The sequence below is a fragment of the Apteryx rowi genome, unplaced genomic scaffold (genome assembly GCF_003343035.1).
Source record: "Apteryx rowi isolate R43461 unplaced genomic scaffold, aptRow1 scaffold_805, whole genome shotgun sequence".
Classification (NCBI taxonomy): Eukaryota; Metazoa; Chordata; class Aves; order Apterygiformes; family Apterygidae; genus Apteryx; species Apteryx rowi.
The window spans coordinates 292,299-315,448 of record NW_020451100.1 but is presented as its reverse complement, the minus strand read 5'-3'; the positions used below and the strand labels follow the sequence as shown (position 1 = coordinate 315,448).

Sequence of the window (23,150 nt, the reverse complement as noted above, 5' to 3'; positions counted from 1 at the left end):
CTGTGGTGGGAGAAACTATTTTCTGGAATATAGAATAGACCCAGAGTAGACCCAGCACTACCTGTCCCTCTGTAATGGAAATATCAAAAGTGCCAATATGTTACTGCCTACCCTGCTTCACTGGAGGCCACCAAATCCAAAGAAAACTTTGAATCTGTATTTTTAATTCAAATTACTTGTGACGTTGAATGATATTTCTTAATAAGTAGATGTAAACACATTTGAACACTGCAATGTGATTGTTTTTTTTTAAAGAAAAAAATGCTGTTTAAAATATATAATATAACACATATGTATAAGCAAATATGTGTATTCATGTCTATACAGGTCATAATGATGTTTTTTTATTATCATCAGACTCATTCTTACTGCATTGACTGCTCCACAACTGAGTTTTCAATGAAGATTTCTTTGCTGAACTTTTTGAGCCATATACCAGTGAGATTCCATATATGTAAAACAGTCTGCCAAAGCAAAGTGAATTGCAAGTCTGGGAATTTAGTAAGAGCATCATGAAACTGCAGGAAATATTTCATGAAAAAGATTCAATTTTTAAGAACCATTGCATGCCCACAGTATTGTACATTTTTGTGAAAATGGTGAATTGAGAAGAAAATACATTGCTGTAACATTTTGTACAATTTTGATTGTGAAAAGAATATCAGTTAATCAGATAATCTTAAATTTAACAATAACATACAGATTTCAGGCAGAACTTGGAGCAAAGAAAGAGTGCACCTTTAAGAATATTTAACGCTTCTGCCTTACTTTTCATTACAAGGTCTCAAAGTGCTTTATAAACGTTAATTAAGTCACACTTGTCTCCTCATCTACTTCAGGTGAATAAACTGAAGTTCAGAGAGATTAAAGGGATTCTCTATAATAAAATAGTAAATCAGTGGCAGAGCTAAAAACAGAATTCAAGAGTTTGGATGAAAAGACTGTATTATGCAAAATTTTCATAATGAAATAAAAAAATGGCTTAAATATAAAAGAGATTGATTGCTATAGATTCATAATTGGAGCCCCACTGGTGAAAACAACTTTTACATGTTAGTGGGAATAAAATTATCCTTGTGATGGAAGTATTCAAATCACATTTGGGACTGTTTTCCAGTAATAACATGCCTGTTTCTGAGTGAAAATAGATCCTTGAAAATTGCTTGCACCTTAAAGAATATGTGAGAATTGATGGTTTTACATATCCACATCTATGTATGAATGTGTGTAAAAATATATTTATACTTATATATACACACATATATATATAATCAATAAAATCATATTTTGAAACTACAAATATAGTAAGAACAATGGAACTTACAATTTTACAAAACAATGACATTTTTCATGCAAAACTGCACAAAATCAGAATGGCAAGTTTAACCCAGCTGTAGCTCTGACCAGAGATAGAACCCAGAGATAGAGACCAATATGCTGCATTATTTCAACTGATGACTTATTTCAATTTTCAGATAACTGAATGGTTGTTTTGTAATAGCTATGATTTCTTTTCAGAAAGAGTATTCATTCTGCAAACAGAGGACAAAACTAAAACAATGAGGTTTGTTTTAGATATTTATTGTTTTCTATACTGACAACACAGCAAACCCCAGTGAAACCTTTGGTGAACTTAAAACAAAAGTAGAACAGCATTTCACAAGCTTTCTGATGTTTTTGTTTCTGGAGACTTATTTGGCTATATTATATCTGGCACTAGTTGGTGAACATCTAACAACATAGCACRGTGGTGACTGCATGATGCTGTCTCTGTTCTCACTGTGAGCTGGGCAGAGATTCCTATTTTACGTATCCTTAACAATTTGTTCCAGTGGTGGAAAAAAATAAAGTAAACTTGTCACACACTGACAACAGTGAAAATAATATTCATCAAAAAATGTTTCTGTCTTGTTAGTTTTGGAAAGTTATCTGAGATGTTAGATGCGTAAAGCAGATGTCTTGGTGATTGTGAGGGGTTATCTCTTTGAAACCACCCAGCATCAGCTCAGCACCCAAGTGCCGATGGCTTTAGCCAGAGAGATTGGGTAAGGATTTCACTATGTTGTATTGCAAGCTCCCTTGCACCTTGTCATTTCAATCTTTCACACTTTTTGTTGTTTCATATCTCAGTAAAATTTCATCTTCCCAGGCAACAGTCAGCTGCTGCTGGAATATAGCTGACACCTTGACCTCGATCCCACTGAAGTCAACAAAATGATTTCCATTGATTTCATCCGGACCTGGATCAAGGCCTTTGCGTGGAACAAAGCTCATTTCACGCTGCCTTCTGTAATACTCCCAGCAAAGTCCTCTGCCATACTCTTGGCTGGCTAGCAAACTCACAGTCAAATTCCTGCTTGCCTGACACAAGCAGCTGAAAACAAGTCATTTCTGACCCACCTGCAGAACTCAGCAAAAGCCAGTAATATCACTTTACTAGGGTGGGAGAATGAACAGATTTTTTTTCTTTGCTCCAGCCTGTTTCTTTGCCTATCTAATCATCTAGTCATTGCAGTAGAATATTTGATAATATCCAGAAAGAAGTTTTGGTACAAGTTTCAAGGATCCCAAGAGAGTCTTGTTCTATAGGAACCAGGAAATATATTTTTGGATATTTCTTTTGTGACAGCCTTTCCAATTGCAAAGAACAGGAATGCAACATTCTTCATAAGAAAATATTGCTGGTTCTGGAATTTATGTATTTCGTTCATTCATGTGGGTGGAATTCATCTCGCCTAACCTTCATTCATCCAAAAGCTTAGCCACATCACCTGGGATTTCTCTACAGTCATGAGAGAGAAATGCATGCATATGGTACTAAAACAGGCAACTCAGATAAGTGGAATGAATTGCTCTCTAATGAACCTTGTCTTTCTGCATCAATTATAGTGCCTAGATGATTAATTTAGACTAGACACATAGATTCTCTGTCCCGCTATTTTTTTCATCAAAAGAGAAATAAGGCCTATTCTAAACACAAATTCCAATAAAGCTGCGAATGCATAGTTATGCTCATGACTAAAAGCATGCTTAGACACAAAATATATAATATATGCACATACACAGAGATGTACATATATATATTTGCATACATATGCATATATACACAAATATTATACCCACATCCACTAGGTCCGCATATGTCTATGATAAAGTTTTTCAGGTGACTTTCTACATCCAGTTATTCTGTTTCTCCAAACATTTCTCACTAATTAACCTATGCACTTCTCCCTGTGGCCTTCAAGATACTTCAGCGTTAAGAAAATGACATGAACCATTCAGAAAGTAACATGGTAAACCTGAATTTGTTTTCTTTTTTAGTTGGTCTGCCTTTAAAAAAACAGATTTAACTCACCTTTCATCTAGTTGTTGGTTTTCTTCCTTGCTGTATTGTATTGTATTCAAAAATATCGGCTACATTTGATTAAAAAATTATTTAAAATCTCATGAAGTTTCCTTTTAAATTTCTAACTTTCAGAACATTTTAACAAACATGACTTGCTTCTATTTCTAGTGAAGCCAATAGAAAAACTGTCACCGGATTCATTTTGGTGATGCCTCTGTTCTTAAACAGCCGTAATAAGGTCTTAAAGTTCTCCTCTTGTTAAGAAAATTTTCATGACAGTGGAAGAAACAGCTCATTAGTAGGATGATAGAGAGGGACAGTAAATGCACTGTAAAATAGCCGTCATCTTTACTTTCAACTTGGTATTAATTTTGTACCAGGGAAAGTGATTCTATTGAGAGTTATTTTATGCAGTAGTTTTTCATTTTCAGTTTTGTATTTGAGTTAGATTTGAACCTGACATGCCAAAGAGCTGCTGAGACACTACAGCTCAAAATTTCCTGTAAATGTATTTAAATTCAAAGGGTGTTGCATCTTTTTTCAGCTTGCATTTTTCCTCCAGATAAATACTAACCTTATACAAGGTTGTCATCATTACCAGTAATTGTTAACAATAATATTGTTAATACTAATTAGCAGAAATGTTCCTATGCCCAGAGAAAAAATAGGCATAGCTAAAAATACAGGGGAGGCGCTTGTTAGGAACCTGATCAAACAAGCTTAATTATGACCCCCAGATAAAGGGACTGCCATTAAGCCATTAAATTATCACAGATAAGACAGACTCTCAGTCACTGTCTGATGATAAATCACAGCTAACAACAGCAAGGAAATCAGAGCTTGAACTGCTAATCCTTTTGAGGTTTGTGATGAGCCCCAGTTCCCCTACTGTTCTGCATTTATTTATATTGCACTCAGAACCCCCAAATGACCTCTGCTTATCTGCAGCTCTAGATAATTTATGCCTATTGGTGTGTCACCTCACAGTGGAGGCTGTTATCAGGAAAGAGGAGTTTTAGGAAATCTGATCCCTTGAAATGTTAATCCTTCAGAGATTACTGCACACAAACAAGTTTTCTGCCATGATTTACTTTGTTTATTGCTAGCAGAGATTAACACTTTACGATTGCCATTGCAGATACCTGTTTAGTTTGGGAATAAAGTGATCATTTAATGTGCAGGATTTTCACATTTGAAGCTATCCTGAGTCTAGCAGTCAGATGGCCAGATAGTCATTTTTATTTGCCTGTCATCTCTTAAAAATATTTGTAAATATTTTTTTAATATCATGAAAGGCTGATCTTAAATGTCTCATCCCTTACACTCCAATCCAGAAAAGCATCTACATTTCTGTGTAATTGTAATCATGTGAATTATCACACTAACTTTGACAGGATATTCTTGTTCTTATAATATAGGTGTGCTTACGTGCTTTGTTGGAGCAGGCCCCAGCAATGCAGTAAGTGCTCTCAGGTTTGATTCGACTGTGGTGGATACTTTCTATGTTGAAACGCTTACTGCTGAGAAAGGATGTAGGATCTGGAATTTTATTAACAAAGCTTTTCTTCTATCTTAATACTGTTGAACTGCTATGAAATCTTATCTTTCAGAATGTGTTGGGGCTATTTGGCTGGTAGTTAAATGTCTCACCTCTTAGTCCTACAGGGTATTCCTAAACGAATTACTTCCAAACTCTTCAAACCCATTCATGCCTACTAGTGTAATATAATGAAAACTTGAATTGCAGGCATGTAATATTGCTGAAAATAGGTGGACCAAACACATTGTCTCTATTTCTAGTCTTCTATTTCCTTTTTGTGTTGTTGTACTCAGGTTCAATAGTCAGACTGGATGAGATCACACCAAGTGACATGACTGATTACTAATTAGCCAAGAGTTCTGATGGTAGCTGTTGGTAGCAGCTATTGAGATACAGTACTATGTGTCAGGGAGATAAGGAGAGGTAAGAAATTAAGTTGACCTTGAGATTTCATTACATTTGATGTCACCTAATAGCATCAGATATTTTTAATCCTGGTTACATTCTCCTTCCCAAATCCATTCCCATTGGCAATCATGATAAAAAAGAAAAATGTGAGTTCAGAACTTCCACACTGTTCCCCCCCCCCCCTTTGGGAACAGTTCAGTATAAAAATGCATAGGAAGGCTGCCTAAAGGGGAGACAGTGGGGAATGTAGTGCTCCCTATTTTCAAGGGTGACAGAGGAACAATTTCATTACATGAAAGTGCATATTAATATATAATCTTCAGTTTTTGCCCCAAGCCTGAAATTTCTGTGTCTCTTGGGAGAATGTAGTCAGTCAGTGATTCTGTTAATCTTCTCCAAAAGTGAGGAGGCATGTGTGTGTGTGTGTATGTGTGTGTGTGCGTGTGTGTGCGCGYGTGTGTGTGTGTGTGAATAAAGATATTCTAAAAATAAAATAAAAGATGGACACAGAGACAGTCAAGCAAGAATGCASGTTACATGTCTAAGTGCTCCTTTTTGTTGGATTTGGAAAATTACATCTTTATCCACACCAAGACTTCTGTGTACTTTCAGTTTTGACATTATGCAATGGTAAAATTTGCTAAAAAAGTTGTTTAATCTTGAACATGTCTCCAATTTCTGGAGATGAGACGTTTTGACTGGCCTCTGGGCACATGTGCACATGAATGCCTGTATCTATTACGTGTATGTGGATAAAATTTCTGGTATCTTTTAGCAACATCTTTTTATTTTTCCCTAAGAATTTGATCCAGATCTACAGAAAGACTAATGCACTGTTTTGGTGATAATTATTAGGATAAGATGTCACGAGTTTTTCGGTTCTTCCTTTTCCTTTTTCTATTCAGCCATTTAAATGGATTTACAGTTATTGAGCAGCATACAGATAGAATATTATATTGAATGGATTAGTATGACAATTCCTACCTTTTTATTTTGTGGAGAGGGATGATAATATGTTGTACTAGCAGTAGACTTAACTTTGTCTCATCAATAGTCTGCTCTTATCTTTTGCTGTGAGCCTTGCCTACCATTTCTGTAACTTATACTTAAACTGTAAGTTTTCCACAGATTTTAGAAAACACTATAGCATGAAGATTTCAGAAAAAAAAATGTATTCCATATATTTTTACAGATTACTTTGCAAATTCTTGACAGTATCAAAATTTTACAATAAGAAAATTGCAGACCCTAAATTTTCTAAAGAAATTTCTGCTGGCTCCAGTTATTGGGATACAATTTTAAAAAGATTTTATTCTTCTGGGAATAGTTATTTCAATGGCTGATTACAACATGGTTTGAAATATATTTATCCCAGTTAGTATTAATTATGTTTGACAATAGTGCATCTTCTTTTAAAGTTTTACATGGCTCAAATAGGCAAAATCTTACACGGCTTAGTTATATAACCAACTCTTAGCATTTGCTAGAAAACATGCCTCCAAATTGATCATCCCAATTTGCTTTCCTTAATACTCCAGCTTTGATAAAATATTTGCTCATCGGCTAAAAGTTTATTTGTTATGTTAAAGTGTAGTGGAGAAACTGCCTCTTCTACTCCAGAAGGTGGAGAGTTATATCACAAGCATATGTATGTATGCATTCATAAGAAAGAGAGCAGCTGAGCGTACATTAAAAAAATCAAAGAAAAATCACTGACAGGCTGTTCCTTTAGTCTAAATATTTTTTTTCTATTTTCTGTTTGTGATAGACTGAGATTTCCTGCATTTAAGAGCTTTAGAAATCAATACTTTAAGAAAAGTTAGATTCTTATGAAGTGTTTTAAGTTGAGTGCTCAAAATTCTGGAAATCTTGGTGCAAAGGTATATTACAGAAAAAGTTTTCTTTCTAAAGAACTAGAGAAGACCTTTTCTTTTTTATTTAAAGAATATATCATTCCTCACTTTCTAAATTTCAGGGTTATGGATTAGTATCAAAAATTTAACTGAGGCCATCTTTCAATAATGTAAGTGTAATTGACATCCAAATTGCAAAAGACACAAAATTTTAAATAAAACCTGAGACCAAGAAGCAATGAAGAGATGCGAAAACAAGTCCATATGAAGGCAGAAGAAGGGTTAGAGACTGTACTGAAAAAGAGCATGGACACCAAGTCTTTGAGTATACATACCAAAAAAAGAACTAGAAGCAGCTGGTGATTTGGCTTGTGAACAAGCAGTGAGCATTCCTGAAAGGTTGGTGCCATCACAGTAGCAGAACTGGCAAAAATATGCCAACTAATTTATTGCTTTGGAGTGTCTGATTGAGTTTAAAACAGCAGCCTTTTTACCAGGTCTCTCCTTTGTGTCACTGAGTCATGACTTCTTGGTTTTGGTATATTAGATTTCCTAGGCATAGACTTACTGTTACATGGTACCAGTGCATAAAAATCCAATTTCCTGGCCATTTTGGCGTTGTATGTAATAATGGCTGTACCCGTCTAGTACTTACCATGAAAGACTAGTTGACCTGAGATTTATTAAGAATTTCCCTTTAATCACAGATTTCTGTTCACTCTCTTTTATTTTATGGCTGCCTGCCTTTGTTACTCAATTAGTATCTGTCATGTTAGAAAAGCAGAACCCACTAAGGTTAACCTCAACTAAACAAGGAAAAGACAATGCTGAAGCAGAGGAGAGTCTGGCACGACATCCATATCTAATAAATTGAGAAGGTAAGAAATTAATTATGAAAGTAGGTACTAGCTCACTCTTAATATAGGTACTTAGCAGATCATTCAGAGTTTAGTCATTTCAAAAGTGGTGTATGGCAGTTTAATGATTGGCTGGTCTGTGGACTCTCTTAATTTTTGGCTTATTAGTTCCCAAAGCTCTACTGATTTATACAGAGGAAGGTTTACATGCATCCACACTGTAATGAAACAGATAGAAATTCATAACATTTTCTCTAGCAACATCAAAAATCTCCTCTGACAGCTAGTTCTCCTTTGTCACAGGCCAATTGAGTATAGCTATAACTTTTGAGATAATTATTTTTGTAACTACAAAAATATACCCAGTACTATATGTTTCTGTATTTTTTTAACAAAGGCAAGTGAAGAGGTTTATAAAAACAAGTAAAATAAACAAGCCCTTCAATCCTCCTCTCAAAAATCCAAGATGCAGCTCAGCTTTGGAAACTATAAATGTCAATCATCACCCACTTATTTCCCCAACTGTGTAAGATTTCTGATATGTTATGAATACTAATAACTCAAGGGGTCTACTAACCTGCCTAGAATTACATACTGTCAGTATTCATGTACAACAGTATGGGTCTTGGCATAATCCTTGTGTAGACAGAGAATTGGTTTTTGGAGGTTTACTCTGATGACATTTCAGTGAAGTTAAGACATGGGCTAAACAGCAGTGATTACATTTTACACAAGCAAGTTTAACAAATATGTAAAACCAGGGTTCAAATTATTCTCACTGCCTTCACTGGTATTGTAACAAAGACCCAAGTTTAGACCTACAACGGAAATAGGTGGTTAACTAAAACTTTGGATGCTCACACTGACTGTACTCCCTCAAAGTCCACCCAGTTGTCTCCTAGTCCTGGAAGTTCAGTATTTCCTGGGCTAGAGAGAAAGAAAGGGATCAACGCCTCAACATGGTAGTTTGAACATACACATTAGACGCTAGAGTTCACTGCAAGGAGTGGTGCAATAAGCAAGAGGCACAGCTACCGTGGGAGAGGAGGAGCACCCTATAGTCCCATGAGCGGGGCAATGCTGAGAAAAACACCTATATCACTACATCATTCACTTGTTTTGCTTTCCCTGTCTGTCTGTTTCTCTAGCTTGCTTAGACTGTTCCCTGTTCAGTATCTCAGCACTAGCAGATGCCACTGTTAAACACCCAGCTGTCCTCTTCTGATGTACAGAGAGGTGCCTAATCTGGGTTTATGGCTTCTACAAGGAGTCAGGACATCTAAGAGGCTAAAGGCTATTCCTAAATGCACTTTCTTGATCTAGCCCTTGGCAATTTTTCACTCTGAGGGTTGTATAACCAGTCTGTCAGAACTGATGGACAATAAGAAGGTTCAAATTCTACTTTTAAGGATTCTAGTTAATAAAACATAAATGACACTAGCTTGAAGGCCTCCCTCCCCCATCCTGAAAACTGCAAAAGTGAATTATACCAATTGGGCACTTAAGTGTGTGCAATGCTTCCTGGATTCTGAGGCATGAATTARAACAAAGGATTTAAACAAAAGTAATTTTATTAATAGTAAAGGTAAATATGACAGCTAAGAACTGTCAGATGAGAAAACCTGATACAAAATGTTTCTAAAAAGTTAAATCAGAAGCTGACTGTGAAGAAATGAAAAATGATTTCACAATTTTGAATGCCATTGGCAATAAAGTGGTGATGAAATTTGATAAGCACAAAGAAATGCACAAGGGAAAAAATAAGCCTAACCACATACACACAGGCAGGGGCTTTGAATTAACTATTTCTTGAGAAGAAAGAAATCTGGAATTAATTTTAGACAGCTCTTTGAAAACATCAAGTCAAGCACTCAGCATCAAGTAAAAATGTCAAATAGGATATCTGGATGATTAAGAAAGAAACCATAAACAAAAATAGAAAACATATATATATATACATATATATATAATATCACTGTATAAACACACTGTATCGCTATATCACTGTATAAATACATCATACACTCTTATGTTGAATAATTCATGCAGCCCTGGTCATTCCACTTCATAAAATAGAAAGGCAAGACAGAGAAAGAAAGAGAGAAGGAGAAAGTAAATTCACAGGATCTAGGGCAACTTCAGACTATTAAACATAGTTCATCCCTTTATTTAGAAAGCGCTTCAACTGTACATGCAGGATATAGGGCCCTGACAGTTTCTGGAAGTCAACAGTTGAAGCTGTCCCTAATCAGTAGGGGAGAGGGGGCCCTAATCAGACCTGTTGTTATTCAACAAGGCAATACCCCTACGAGGACAGGACACCTGCCAGGAACACTGGGTAGGTGGACTTTTGGTTTGAGTCAGCGCAGCTATTCTTGCTTTACACACAACCAAGTATCATCTTCAAAAAGCTGATAGCCAACAATAGGCAAGGACAAGCTATAAAAGCATAGGCAAGGTGAAAAAAAAAAAAAAAGGCAAACTAAGCATGCTCTCCTTTACTTTTATTTTACTTAACTTTACTTTGTGTTACTCTCTTTTTTCAGCCTTTTTCTTGTAACACCCTGTTGCTGCTGAGGTTCCTGGAATTAAATGCCTGCCTAAATCATGCTTCCAGTTCACTGTCTAAACTCAGATGGTAGGTCAGACTGCAGTTTTCAGAGATTCTGACATGTTCCCAATTGAAATGCTCAGCTTTTGGGTAGCAGAGAGAGAGAAGATGCCACAGAGTGGTATCCTCTCTCAATGCCAACAGGTGCACACATTTCCCATATCTGCTATCATGCCAGAAACAGAGAGAAAATTTAAGCAGAATCCCTGGGATACTGAAGTCCATAGGAGCTTAGCTAAATATAATACATGGAGATGATCACTATGTTTTGATATTACTTTATGCTGAGTCTATTATTGCAAAACAAGGTGTATGCAACTGATCATTAATGGGGTTCTATCAAATATGTAAAAATGATATGTAAAAAATTCTGTATGATAGGGAGACACAATGACACAGCTTTTCAATTTTTTTCTTTTTCTTAATGATACATGGGCTGTTATAAACATTTGGACTTCAATTACAGAATCACAGAATCGCTGAGGTTGGAAGGGACCTCTGCAGATCATCTAGTCCAACCCCCCTGCTCAAGCAGGGTCACCTAGAGCACATTGCACAGGATTGCATCCAGGCGGGTTTTGAATATCTCCAGAGAAGGAGACTCCACCACCTCTCTGGGCAACCTGTTCCAGTGCTCTGTCACCCTCACAGTAAAAAAGTTTTTCCTCATGTTCAGATGGAAGCGTCTGTGTTCCAGTTTGTGCCCGTTGCCTCACGTCCTGTCACTGGGCACCACTGAGGAGAGTCTGGTCCCATCCTCTCGACACCCTCCCTTCACATACTTGTACACATTGATAAGATCTCCTCTCAGCCTTCTCTTCTCCAGGCTAAACAGGCCAAGCTCTCTCAGCCTTTCCTCATAAGAGAGATGCTCCAGTCCCCTCATCATCTTTGTAGCCCTTCGCTGGACTTGCTCCAGTAGTGTCACATCCCTCTTGTACTGGGCAGCCCAGAACTGGACGCAGTACTSCAGATGTGGCCTCACCAGGGCTGAGTAGAGGGGGAGAATCACCTCCCTCCACCTGCTGGCAACACTCTTCCTGATGCACCCCAGGATACTATTGGCCTTCTTGGCCACAAGGGCACATTGCTGCCTCATGCTTAACTTGGTGTCCACCAGCACTCCCAGGTCCTTCTCAGCAGAGCTGCTTTCCAGCMGGTCAACCCCCAACCTGTACTGGTGCAKGGGGTTATTCCTCCCCAGGTGCAGGACCCTGCACTTGCCTTTGTTGAACTTCATGAGGTTCCTCTCCGCCCACCTCTCCAGCCTGTTGAGGTCTCTCTGAATGGCAGCACAGCCCTCTGGCGTATCAGCCACTCCTCCCAGTTTTGTATCGTCAGCAAACTTGCTGAGGGTGCRCTCTGTCCCTTCATCCAGGTCATTGATGAAGAAGTTGAACAAGACTGGACCCAGGACTGACCCCTGGGGGACACCGCTAGCTACAGACCTCCAACTAGACTCTGTGCCACTGATCACAACTCTCTGAGCTCTGCCATTCAGCCAGTTCTCAATCCACCTCACTGTCCACTCATCTAACCCACACTTCCTGAGCTTGTCTATGAGGATGGTATGGGAGACAGYGTCRAAAGCCTTGCTGAAGTCWAGGTAGACAACATCCACTGCTCTCCCCTCATCTACCCAGCCAGTCATTCCATCATAGAAGGCTATCAGATTGGTTARGCATGATTTSCCCTTGGTGAAGCCATGCTGACTACTCCTGATCACCTTCTTTTCCTCCACATGCTTGGAGATGGCCTCCAGGATGAGCTGCTCCATCACCTTTCCAGGGATGSAGGTGAGRCTGACTGGCCTGTAGTTCCCTGGCTCCTCCTTCTTGCCCTTTTTGAAGACTGGGGTGACATTGGCTTTCTTCCAGTCCTCAGGCACCTCTCCTGTCCTCAGGCACCTCTCCTGTCCTCCATGACCTTTCAAAGATGATGGAGAGTGGCTTAGCAATAATGTCCGCCAGCTCCCTCAGCACTCGTGGATGCATCCCATCWGGGCCCACGGATTTGTGGATATAAGAAACGGGAATCTAAGCAGGGTAGATTTTGTAAACTGACACAATGATTGTATGGTTTAACTCTAATACCCTTGTTCAGTAACAGTGTAGAGAAATTACTAAAGTGGGCCTGATCCTTTGAGCACTGGGCCTTCAAGAACTGGGCATTATGTTAACTCTCTGTGTACCTGGCACTTTCTGCAGTAGCTGAAATCTCTAGGTTCTGCTCTGAAAGATCTCTAGATCTGAAAGAGTAGGTCCTGTAAACCTCATTGCTAAAATGGTACCCTGAAATGATAGAACTTAACTAGCTTAAGCCAAGTTCGAACTGCAGACAATAAAAAGTGTATTTGGCAGCTTCTGCTATCTGAGAATCTAATAAGCCACCATTTACCAAAAACTTCAAAGATGGACAAACCCAACCAGTTAAGGATCATCAGTACTATTTCAGCTATGACTTTCAATTGTCTCCTCCTCGCCTAGATAAATTATTTGAATCCTATCCAGATTTGCCAAGACAGTCTTAAATGAGAACCTTGTCTCCACTAGACAATGCTTAAATCATTCTGCCTCTAGAAGAGACTAAAAATGGGCATCACATTCATAAGGTGTCACAACAACCAACTTGATATCGCTCTGGTGTACATTCAAGATGAATGATTCATGCAAAGCTGTGTTATGCTGAAGGAGAGCAATTTATCCAGTGCTGCCCTCTAGAACTTATAAGAAAAAACAGAACCAGTGAGTACCTACAGTACCCTAAGCATCAACACTTTGCACTCAGAAATACCACGCATAAAGTATCTATATATGCCAAAGTAATAAAATACTCTATCACCAGAAGTAGACTCTCAACTGTCATACCAATATATTTTCCACACTATAATTATGTCTAAAAACAGTTTCACTGGAGACAGAAAGATCTGAGGGTTTCCAGAACACTTTCTCATAAATTTTCCCAGGAAAAATGGAAGCAGCTGTGATGAGGATTTAAATGGAGACATAGTCTGTTGCAAAAAAGTGACTTCCTGTAAGCATATCTAGTTAATAATTCTTAAAGAATTTGGCAGTATGCCTTTTCTCAGGCAGACATTGAAACTAGTTTTTGCTCTTTGCAGCCCAATCAGCAGAGATGTCTGATCACAGAGGCAGAGGAGAAGGAAGTGAGGAAGAGATGAGACTGGCCACTTTGTAGCTTTCTTACTCCTGAAGAATTCTTACCTTAGAATTCAAGATAGTTTAAAGTGTCTGACAGTCTGAAGATGTCAATTTTCTAGTGAAAAAAAATCCATTTTTCCATTTTCCTTCTAGAAAAAAGACAATTTTCTAGAAAATGTCAGTTCAGAACAATTAAATGATTCCCAATTTTATCATAATTTTTGATGGAAAGTTATAAAATGTACTTTTCAGTGATCAAAAAAGCCCCTATCTTCTTTTGTAATATAGAAATGATTATTTTCAGCTCTAAAAGAAACCACCCCAGTATTTTGCTTCCATGTTTCCATTTCACTGTAAATAATTTCTGCTTCATTCTGATTTAGAATGAAAGGAAAATTAAAAAGTCCTGAATTATTTGGAGTATTGAAATTCTATTTCTCAGCAAGGCCTATATGTAAGTAGTGGCAAAGACTCCCATTGATTTGTCTGCACGAGAAAGGTTAGCAGGATGCTCTCTGACCAGTTGCTATCAGTAGCAGCAACAGTAGGAGTAAGTTTATATTATCCCAGTTTAAACTTCTTCCCCAGCAAGCCTTTTGAAAATGTTTGATTTAGCTGCTTCTCCTTCTCCTTTGCTCTTCTATATACCTATTTTGTGTATAAGAGGGGAGCTAGAAAGAAGAGGGGGAAGCAGGGTTAGGTTAGAGTGAGGAGCTTCCAGGGCAGGCTTCGAGGGCAGCTTTGCTGGTTCTTCTCTCCCTAGCAGCATTGCCACGTCCTGCTTTGCCATCCTCCTGAAATCATCTTGCTTTTCCGATGTGGTCTTTCATTCTTGGCATTAGTCACAGTCCTCAGTTTGTCAGCTGTGTGTTCTGGYCTCTCCCATACACCTGTGTTTACTCTTCCTCCTGTTGCCAGTTTGTTCCTCCCTTCTTCTCCATTCCTTTCCATGCTTCTTTTCTACATTTCCATCCTCTAATCCCAACTACAGTTCTTATGTGCTTTAAAAAAATGCCTCATAGCGATCATTGTGCCTCCAAACCAATCTCATGATCTTATGGTTATAACTCTTGTTCTGCTTCCCCTTTCTGCTTCCTTTGTCTCCTGCCATTATGTCAATTCTATTCAGGCTGCCATCTCTTCTGGAAAGGGATTTTTCTTGTTCTGTTTTTTGCAAAGCACTTGGCTTGTTTTTGGTTCTGTCAAACAAATAATAACAACAGATATGAAATTGGCAGTGCAGCAGAATCCTGATATCAGGAAGTAATAGAGGCAAATTACACTATCATCGTCATTGCCATGTATACACTACTACTTGATAAAAATTCTAATTGGCTCACTAGGCAAACAACAATAAAACCAAAGATCCCCAAGCAAACATCTCTAACATGAAGGAAATGTAGTTGTGTTTCACACTGGATCTTAATGAACTACAGGGTTATACCTGACAATTTCAGTTTTTGGAATAAAGGAAATGAAGAAATGAGGTGCAGCAGTTTTTCAGATGGGTGTTTGGGTATTAAATTAAGGATTGGAAGAAGATGTAAATAACTCTTTAAAACAGAGAAGTGGAAAATGGTGGAATGGGTGTGTTAGTTCAACTTAAACGCTACTTAATTAGAAAAAACATACACATCGTAGCTAGATTCTAGCACAGTAATTAGTAAGGTAGAATCTCCTTTAGCCTAACTGATATTATCAGAAGCTCTCAGTATTGCTGAAGAATCTTATAAAACAGTTTAACTGACTTGTCTCAGTTATTACAAGACATTGGGGCACCCCAAGACTATGTTTATGTTACTTACGTTGCCAAAAAAACCCAAAAGCTGAAAAAAGAGAAAAGGAAAGGAAAAGAAAAGCTGTAGATTTTACTGTATATTTAGCGACAGGCTAGCCATATGAAATCTTTAAAAAAATATAGCTTTAGGACTAATGGATTTAGGCCAGGATTTAACAAAAAATATTATACATATGGTTAGTAATCACTTAACTAAATTATTTGAAAATTCCTGAGAGAAAAGCAATTTATTACAGACTTTGAGACAGGCCAATGTAACACTAATACCAAGGAAAAATAAACCAGCAAAGAAATGTCCCCCTGCCACACCAACCAATCTTCTTACAGTTGATTCCAAAGTACAGGCTGCCATTCTGGCACACAGATTAGATTACTTAACAGTGTGAATCAAAGGGAAGATTCTCATTCAAGAAAAGAGTATTATTAATATATTGTAATATGCCATACATCTCCATCACCAAATTGGACAAAATGGGAGCAGATATTTTATGATAAGCCAAAAAGAGGACCTGACAATATTAATAGCCATAATGTCTGAGGTTTAGCAAAAACAATTAGAGGAAGCAATCTGATGAAGGAACAGAATGTTTTTTTCTATCTCTATGTAGCRTCTTATGGACTAATTCTACATGAAGGGAAGGTATTAACTAAGTTAAATCACACTTTTTTTTTTTTGCACCTGTCTTTTGAAACCCTAGTAATGCAAAGAATGCATGAGAAAAGAATGTAGCAAAAAGAACTCTGAGAAGAAATCCTTTCAAAAGGAAGAAATATTTTGAGTCTGATGGTTGAGTTTATTTATTTATTTTTTTACTATTTTGAAGGCAAGTAAGTCTTTGAATTAGTAAAAATGATTGACACGCGAATTTATTCCAAGGCAAAAGATAGTCACAAATAACACTTACATAGATACCTACTCACAAAGGTATTTAAAACCTCAGGTTACATTTATATTGGCTATGCCTGTACTTTTTCATCAGCACCAGGAAGGTCTACAGCTCAAGAGACATTCATGAGATAGTATGTGTCTGTCAGACCCTGGACGCTGGCATGGCTCTAATCTAGGCTGCACCTGGTTCTTATTGACGAGGACTGGTTTCTCCAGAGCAGAGACCAGGTGCAAGCTAACAAGTATGAAACATCAACAGCTGGGATATTGGAATCCCTGAGTGACGCATGGTAAATCCATTTGATAATTTCCTCGCATATGTATGACCTAGGCATATTCACTATCATAATGTTTCGTTTCTAGCTGCTTTGCTGTCCAATGTCATTCACAGTCCTGAATGTGGTACCCTATCTTTTTTGGAAGAATTAGAAACCTAAATCAGAAACTCTAGAAACTGAAGGCCAGTCAGAGCCAGTGGCTGACAAGCAGTGCTGAAGTGAGGACAGTTCTTCAGTTCTTGGCTAGGGCAGCTCTGTAGCTGGATTTAGTACTCACTTATCCAGACTCTGATGCATGCCAAAGCTATATCTGTAGTCAATTGTGGGGCAAAACCAACGCACACACAAGTTATCACGCACACCCTAACTTCCACAGAAAGGAAACCCAGTGAGAATAAGTACTAAACATGATTAGGAAGCATAGGGTCCTGGGTATGCTATCTTGCATCCCAGCAAAAATATGGATGTGTCCTTAGGGAAATGTTTTCAGGGATTCACAGCCTCAAGCCTTCTCTGAAAGTAGATACTTAAATCCGTCCTTTCAACAGGAAACACACATAAGAAAAGATCAAAGAGATCATACACATTTTATCTAATGATATGATATGAAATGATATGGGAAGTCCAAACTCAGTGAGGTTCCTCTAGACCAAAGTATCTGCTCTTCTGGAACGTGACAGGATACTCAACCTCTTCCATGAAAATACTCCATTTTGCTTAGAACATAAGGCTCCTCGTTCCCAGACGAGTGACTTAAATATCAATTTTAGAGTCAGAAGAGGCAATTTTTGGCAAGGGAATAGTGTTTCAGGAAAGTAAAAGGCTGTATTGGTGTAGAGTGCAGGAAGAAGTTTTGGACATAAAATCCCATGGGGGCATACTGCCCGGTCTAATAAACCTTTCCCAGGCAGTGGCTCCTACTCAAAGGATTTGGTAATACATGCATAACTGCAGGGTCTCTCCCTTTCCCACACAGAGGTTAAAAGTGGCACGTTGGCCTTCTTGTACTACCTTCCTGTAACCCAAAACTGATGGGTCAGATGAACTCTTACCACCCCTTCCTCACCCAAGAAATGTGTCAATTTTCCATCTGTATCCCCAGAAAAGGAGTAGGTCATTCATCAAATCAAAAAATGTGAGCCTTCCTGGAAGCAGACTTGGAGGCAAAAGGATGGTGGATAGGTGTTGCATTTACGTTAGCTGTATATCTTGAACTGTGTGTAGCCATGATTCAGCTGTCAAAAATTATGAGGGGAGACAGACTTTCTGATATTTTGTTCTGGCATTTATACTAGGTGAGGAGAGAGAGGGAGTTCAGTAACAGCTGGACACCACCCCATGAGATGTCTCCATAGTTTCAGGAAATGGCTTCTGCTCTTTCACACAGTATTCGTCTGCTCACTAGTGCTCACTGACCTTAACTAAATTCTTCAGAAAGGACTTCCATCACCAAAATGCCTTAAATATGAAAACAACAGAAACAGCAAAATAGAACTAAGGGTCTAGGCGCTACCAAATATAAAGTTCTGTTTAGCAAAAGTATGCTGAGATGGCTCAATGACAGACATGCTAATGCATAACTGTATGCTAAGATATGCGGTATCTGTTTTCCTATTATCTAAAGAGAAGCATTGTGAATTTGGATCTGGAAATTCAACCTTAAATATCTTGTAACTACTTGTAAAATGGGTATGAAACATATAATATCCATTGTTCTAGGATTTTTAATTTAATTAACTTGACAACATCTGATGTAAAAAAAAAAAAAGATAAATTCAGCTTCACACAATCCTATTTCCTATTTTACAAGTACTCACTTGTAAAAGTAACTTACTTAACTACTTTGAAGACTTATTTTATAAAGACTTTTTACTAGTTTTACATAATTATTAAGATATTTCCCTATACTGAAAGCAGGCAGTATTTCTAGGGAATATCTTCAAGCTAAAAATGTAATTTTAGTATAAGCTAAAGGTTTTTTTTTTTCAGCAAATAATTCAGAAACAGATAACACAGGAAATGCATTAGTTTCCATATGATTTTCTTTAATTCAGCTATATTCATCTCATAAAATCTGTAAGCCATAGATTTATAGTAAAAGGATGAGAAAAGACTTTTACCCATGCAATATGGGGAGTATAAAATCATAGAAGATAACTCTTTCCTCCCCTGCCTTGGAAAAGCCCCATCACCAGGTGTTTTGTTTTATGTTATTCAGCTCCCACTACACTTGGATTTTTCTACCCGTGAGTAGCTTTGGTTATTCTTTTAAACATACTCCATTAGTTCATATCATCAGTGCTGCTGGTCAGTTCATTTGTAAGCCTGGCTGGTTCAGCTATTTCATAGAAAAGTGAGCTGGAAGGAGCTTAGCAGCAATACTCAGCAAACAGCACTAAACATCAAGAGAAAGACGGGGCAGGGTACAGAGCACTTGCACACTCACAGAAATCCCAATGAATTGCCTAATGGGATTTATTGTCACTGTAGTACTAATTGTTTCTTCCTCATTGTCCTCTTCTACTTATCCTCCAGTAGAGCATGGGTGCTGCTAGGAAATAATGACTCATGTCTACTGGGGAGAAATGCAAGCAGAGGATACTACAAAATTTGTTTCCTCCTTATGGTGAGGGAAATATCCCTCAAAAGCTAGAGGCATCCCTGCACAAAGAAACAAATATGGAGACCTGGAAAGGGACTTTGGTGTTGTGATGCTCAAGTAACTACCACAGAAAGTCAGGTACTGTCTTGGGGGCTGGAATTAACACCTCCATGTTAGGCAAGAAGTTTGATGGGGAAAGAAGCAGTTTAAGTCTGAATTTTGCAACAGGCGGCAAACAGGGTATCTGCGATACTTTTGCCATCAGTTAAGAAGAACCAAATAGGATTTGTCTTTTGCACAGGTTTAGCTAGTTTTAGGCATTGAGACAAATATTTCTCTTGAAAAGAGCACTACAAAGAAGTGCCTGAAAACTCAGCTCTCTTTTTCTTTTCTTCTCTTTTCTCTTTTTTCTTTTCTTTTCTTTTCTTTTTTCTTTTCTTTTCTTTTCTTTTTTTTTCTTTTTTTTCTTTTTTCTTCTTTCTTTTTTCTTTTCTTTTTTTTCTTTCTTTTCTTTTCCTTTCTTTTCTTTCTTCTTTCTTCTTTCTTTTTTCTTTTTTCTTTTCTTTTTTTCCCTTTCCTTTCCTTTCCTTTCCTTTCCTTCTCTTGGGAGTGGATTAGTTGGAGTGCGTAAGGAAGTTATTTAGTAAGGTGCAGCCTTTCTCTCCACAAGAGCAATCCAAGGAGCACTTGTCCATTGTAGTGAAGACCAGAAATACTAAAAGAAAATCTTCATCAGGCTGGCCAATTGCTTCCTGTAGGCATGTGGTCTGGATTTTTTGGCCCTTTTTTCACTTCCTTTCCAGCAGCCCATGGAAGTGCAAACACTAGCTACTAGGGAAGAAGACAACAGTTATATTTTGTGTGGCATAATGTAAGGGAGGACTTAAGGAGCTAGTTGAATAGAAGAGCCAGGAAGATTTGTGAGACCTGGGATGAAGTGGGCTGAAGGTGAGGGTCTTTCACCTCAAATGTCCTGAAAAGGAGAAATACAAAGATTGCCCCAAACCACCTGCTGCTCCCTCAGGTCCTCTCTCTTCTCAGCCTCTTCTTTCCAGCCCAGCGAGCCCCCTCATCCCAATCAATCCCATTCTCCCCTTTCATCTTCTGGACTCCAACTTAGTCTTCCAGTCATCCCAAAGGGAAACACCATTATTGCCACCACCAAAAATAAATGCATAAATGTGGAGAAGTCTTGGTCTAACCTGCTACAAAATTAATTTCTCATTTCTTTACCATATGGACTCATACATTTTGCATTCATGGTCTATTTTCAATGACAGTTACTGAAGATATCTTCTACCCAGAATGCACAATAGTTTGGTAGAGTGTTTTCTGGAGGTGTGAAAGCTGCAGACACAAACCTCTGAGGATGATGAAGATGATAAACCCATCTCTTTCACTTTCTGGACAAAACCCTAACCACCATTTAAAAATTGTCATTTCTGGGTGGCCTTCAAGAGGTACCTGAATGATTTTGCTAAGATCATTCCAAGTAAATTAGATTTCTCATGCAATTTACTATGTGCAACCTTGGTGGGAGAACACATTTAAATTACAACTATAACCTAAAAGAACACCCTGGAGAGAACTAATCTGAGATTGTTGCACTTTCTTATTCGCAAAATCAGGAAAAAAAAGAAAAAAGTCTTGCATTCTTGGCATAGGCTAGTTGGTCCCTGAGAAAAGGAAATTGAAGTATGTTTTCCAGCAACTGTCTTAAGAATGGGCATGTAGTCCTTCAGTAAACCAGTGAAAGTTAGCATGGTAAAACAGATTGAATAATAGTCAAGAAGTTGCCTGAGTAACATCTCTACAGACATGAAATGTGAAGAATCAGTGTATCTACAATCTTTCGTTTCTTCCTCAATTTGGCCTCTTCCAAGTGAAATGTGAATGCCTCAGTAAAACAAAAGGATAAACAGCCTTTGACTACAGTAGTCTCTCGATTTGCCCTCTCAGTGAGACTGCATCTCTGGAATAGGAAGTTAGTTTCTTAATGTATGAGATATACTCATGTATTTCATGGTAATTCTAAGGAAATAACCAGAAAATGTCATTAAGCTTGAGCAACCTTTTGATTCCTTCCCTTTTTTGGCAGAAGAGTGGAAGGCTTTAGTTATGCACTTGGGACTATACTTTATCCAGTTTATAACTGACCTGAAATAGCTCAGAGTTTTGGAACTCTTAACATCACTAGCATAGATCAGTCTTTGGGTGTAACTATGGATTAACCATTGTATGTGCTTTCCAGTATTAACCATATTATGATTCATTTGATGAACTCTAAGTTTTAGTTTTTCATTATTAGCATTAATTATTACTAGCAACACTGTTCCACAATTGGTTATTTGGTTCAGTTAAATACAGCAGCTTTGGCCCACAGATGAACAGATTTTTCTGTTCCTGATTTAGCTCTTCTGGCACTAGGAATAATGTCTTGTTTTGTCCAAGATTCATTTGGCTGGCTACATGAATTTCATATGGTTGTATCTCATCTTTTTCACAGTCTATCAAGACATCAACTATTTTTTGACTTGTGATTATTTCTTGGTCATTCTAATTACACATTAATTTCACCCAATAAGTATGGTATCAGTGCTGAAATCTGGTATTGTTACCCTAGTTTTAAAGAAAACTATTCTAGAACCCTCTGAGAGTAAATACCATCATAGTTCTTGTTTTATTTTCAGACTTTTAATGTAAAATTTTCCTTTCATGTCTCTTTCAAGTCTGCTTGAATGAGCTGTGAATTACCAGTTGCTTTCCCATCTGTCTCAATTTTGTCTCTTTGACAAATTCCAATCTGGCCTGAGGAAAAATCGGAGCACTGAAAGCACTCCACATTAGATTATTAGGTATATTTTATTAACAATACCTCTTTACTTAAAAAAATCTTGATGTTCCTTAACTTCACTGCCAGCCTTTGGAATGCCTTGTGCAGCCCTACAACTTAGTCTTGCACATTCTAGGTGTCTTCACATCCCTCTTTTTCCAGTCCCTGTCATTTTCTGGCTTTTCATCAGGTGCAAAAGTTTCCTTTGCAAACCTTTCATAGTCTCACTGCACATAATCTACAAGGTCACTACAGCATCCAAACTCCAGAGGATTCTTTTCACTTTCAAACTGCACAATCTTTACCCATCCTAAAGGTGCACTCACAGTTTCATAAGTGTTACAGACTCATTAGTTTGTCCCTCAGACTGTCCCAACAGGCTCTACACTAAAAGTGTGTGTTTATTGTCCTAACTTTAAAATCTTGCAAAACCAAATCCAGACGGGACGGGGAACCTCCCTGCAAATGTAGCTTGCATTCTGTCTCTACTCAGTTATAAGAATATTGCAGATTTTATGCCTATGGTTTAATCTGTTATATGCTTCAGTAAGCATATATTTTTCAAAGTACTATATGGAATGTGTTACTAAAAAGGTGAACTCAGTCATGTTTTGGTTTTCACAACTCATTTGTTGGCTTAGGTTTTTCTTTCTTTGTTTTTGTGTGCCAACCCCCCCCCAAACCTTTTGTGTCCACCCCCTCCTCCCCCAACCTTGCTTCTACAGGAAATATAATTATAGACGACTGCCTATTCCTAAGTAAATGAAAGGCTGCACTATGCAAATAATAAAGATCCTTGTTTAAAAGTAAGTGTTGGCTAGGTTTGACAGCTGTTAAGGGAATAGTGGAGAAAATATCATCCGCTGCCCAGAGTTTCTGTTTTACTAGAAATTAGTTTGAAGATAAGCCATTTGAGTAGTTTTTTGAATCCAAAAGCTATCATCTATCTGCAAGTGCACTCCAAGTAAGTGGGG

General features: G+C 37.8%; 1 protein-coding gene across 1 annotated transcript in view; it reads right to left on the bottom strand.

Moving 5' to 3' along the window:
• Nucleotides 1–14,779: 14,779 nt before the first annotated feature.
• The window catches only part of EPHA7 (EPH receptor A7), a 159,940-nt gene continuing 151,569 nt past the window's right edge, over nucleotides 14,780–23,150 (bottom strand). The window contains exon 17 of the mRNA XM_026089242.1: nucleotides 14,780–14,975. Coding sequence (XP_025945027.1) covers nucleotides 14,780–14,975 — 196 coding nt within the window. The remainder of the gene's footprint in view (nucleotides 14,976–23,150) is intronic.